At 41.8% G+C, this 2,500-nt stretch overlaps 1 protein-coding gene across 6 annotated transcripts in view; it reads left to right on the top strand.

Annotated features, from left to right (window-relative positions):
- The window catches only part of LOC110513050 (protocadherin-10-like), a 37,531-nt gene that overhangs the window by 8,851 nt on the left and 26,180 nt on the right, over nt 1–2,500 (top strand). For all 6 annotated transcript variants that reach the window (XM_036934002.1, XM_036934000.1, XM_036934001.1 and 3 more), the window contains exon 3: nt 1,419–1,522. In XM_036934002.1, the coding sequence (XP_036789897.1) occupies nt 1,419–1,522 (104 nt within the window). The remainder of the gene's footprint in view (nt 1–1,418; nt 1,523–2,500) is intronic.

Genomic DNA, 2,500 nt, shown 5'->3' with positions numbered 1-2,500 from the left:
ATATGGCTACACTACACAACCTGTATAACATGCTATATGGCTACACTACACAACCTGTATAACATTCTATATGGCTACACTATACAACCTCTATAACATTCTATATGGCTACACTACACAACCTGTATAACATTCTATATGGCTACACTACACAACCTGTATAACATTCTATATGGCTACACTACACAACCTGTATAACATTCTATATGGCTACACTACTCAACCTGTATTACATTTTATATGGCTACACTACACAACCTCTATAACATTCTATATGGCTACACTACACAACCTGTATAACATTCTATATGGCTACACTACACAACCTCTATAACATTCTATATGGCTACACTACACAACCTGTATAACATTCTATATGGCTACACTACACAACCTGTATAACATTCTATATGGCTACACTACACAACCTGTATAACATTCTATATGGCTACACTACACAACCTGTATAACATTCTATATGGCTACACTACACAACCTGTATAACATTCTATATGGCTACACTACACAACCTGTATGACATTCTATATGGCTACACTACACAACCTGTATAACATTCTATATGGCTACACTACACAACCTCTATAACATTCTATATGGCTACACTACACAACCTGTATAACATTCTATATGGCTACACTACACAACCTGTATAACATTCTATATGGCTACACTACACAACCTGTATAACATTCTATATGGCTACACTACACAACCTGTATATCTGTGACGTATCCCCATCCGCTAGGCGGTTCCCAACTATGTTCCCAACTATTCCATTCATGTTTTCACATCCAAATATATCCCTTGATTTACTATGCCAGTCAGACAGTCACTGCCAACATCATGGCCATCCTGTCCATGACATTAGACACTTCCATATCCTTAGGGCTATCACTTAGTATTCCACTCAGAAGTCATCGTCATGACCACTGCACTTCCATATGCACTCAAAACACCAGTCAGAGCACGGCTAAAATGGCACCCTATTCCCTATGTAGTGCTGTGCTTTTGACTACTTTAGGGTGCCATGTGTGACACATACCATATACATCTAATATGTCGGTCAGGCTCGTCATCGTCATCATTCCCAACATATAACACTCAGATCCAATTTGGTCTGAGTCCCGTAACGGACGAGGTGGACGGCCGCATTCCACAACCACGGGATTCATTACACGTCAAGTGAAACATCCAATTTAGACACTTGAAGGCCACCGTGAATGTATTAATATGGTGTCAATTTTTAATGAATCTCCTCTCTCTCTCTCTCTCTCTCTCTCTCTCTCTCTCTCTCTCTCTCTCTCTCTCTCTCTCTCTCTGTCTCTCTCTGTCTCTGTCTGTCTCCATGTTCTTCTCTTCTCCTACTACCATGTGTCTCCCTCCCTCCCTCCCTCCAGTTCTGCGTTCCAAGAGGCGGACATCGTGAGTTCTAAAGACAGCGGTCATGGGGACAGCGAGCAGGGAGACAGTGATCACGACGCCACCAACCGGGGTCATGCCGGTGAGTCCTGCCGTAATTACCCCGGCTAAAGATCTCCGTAATGGGGAAGGATAATGCCAGAGTCTCAGTGCTTCGGCGGCAATGCAGAACGGTGATTTTTAATTTCCTTAATTTGGGCGCAGCAGCAGGGTCTTGTGGGAAAGAATATAAATCAGAGACAAGGTGTTGATTATGTTTCACACCGGATGTTACCGGGCGGTGAGAGGAAGATACTGTGGATTATTACCCCCCTTCTCTCTCTCTCTCTCTCTCTCTCTCTCTCTCTCTCTGTCCTCTTTCTCTGTCTCTCTCTGTCCTCTCTCTGTCTCTCTCTGTCTCTCTCTGTCCTCTCTCTCTCTCTCTCTCTCTGTCTCTCTGTCTCTCTCTGTCTCTCTCTGTCCTCTCTCTGTCTCTGTCTCTCTGTCTCTGTCTCTCTCTCTCTCTGTCCTCTCTCTGTCTCTCTGTCTCTCTGTCTCTCTCTGTCCTCTCTCTGTCTCTCTGTCTCTCTCTGTCCTCTCTCTGTCAATTCAATTCAATTCAATTCAATTCAAGGGCTTTATTGGCATGGGAAACGTGATAACATTGCCAAAGCAAGTGAGGTAGATAATATATAAAGTGAAATAAACAATAAAAATTAACAGTAAACATTACACATACAGAAGTTTCAAAACAATAAAGACATTACAAATGTCATATTATATACAGTGCCTTGCGAAAGTATTCGGCCCCCTTGAACTTTGCGACCTTTTGCCACATTTCAGGCTTCAAACATAAAGATATAAAACTTTATTTTTTTGTGAAGAATCAACAACAAGTGGGACACAATCATGAAGTGGAACGACATTTATTGGATATTTCAAACTTTTTCAACAAATCAAAAACTGAAAAATTGGGCGTGCAAAATTATTCAGCCCCCTTAAGTTAATACTTTGTAGCGCCACCTTTTGCTGCGATTACAGCTGTAAGTCGCTTGGGGTATGTCTCTATCAGTTTTGCACA

Source organism: Oncorhynchus mykiss, chromosome 10 (genome assembly GCF_013265735.2).
Source record: "Oncorhynchus mykiss isolate Arlee chromosome 10, USDA_OmykA_1.1, whole genome shotgun sequence".
NCBI lineage: Eukaryota > Metazoa > Chordata > Actinopteri > Salmoniformes > Salmonidae > Oncorhynchus > Oncorhynchus mykiss.
This window is presented reverse-complemented; position numbering and strand designations above follow the sequence as displayed.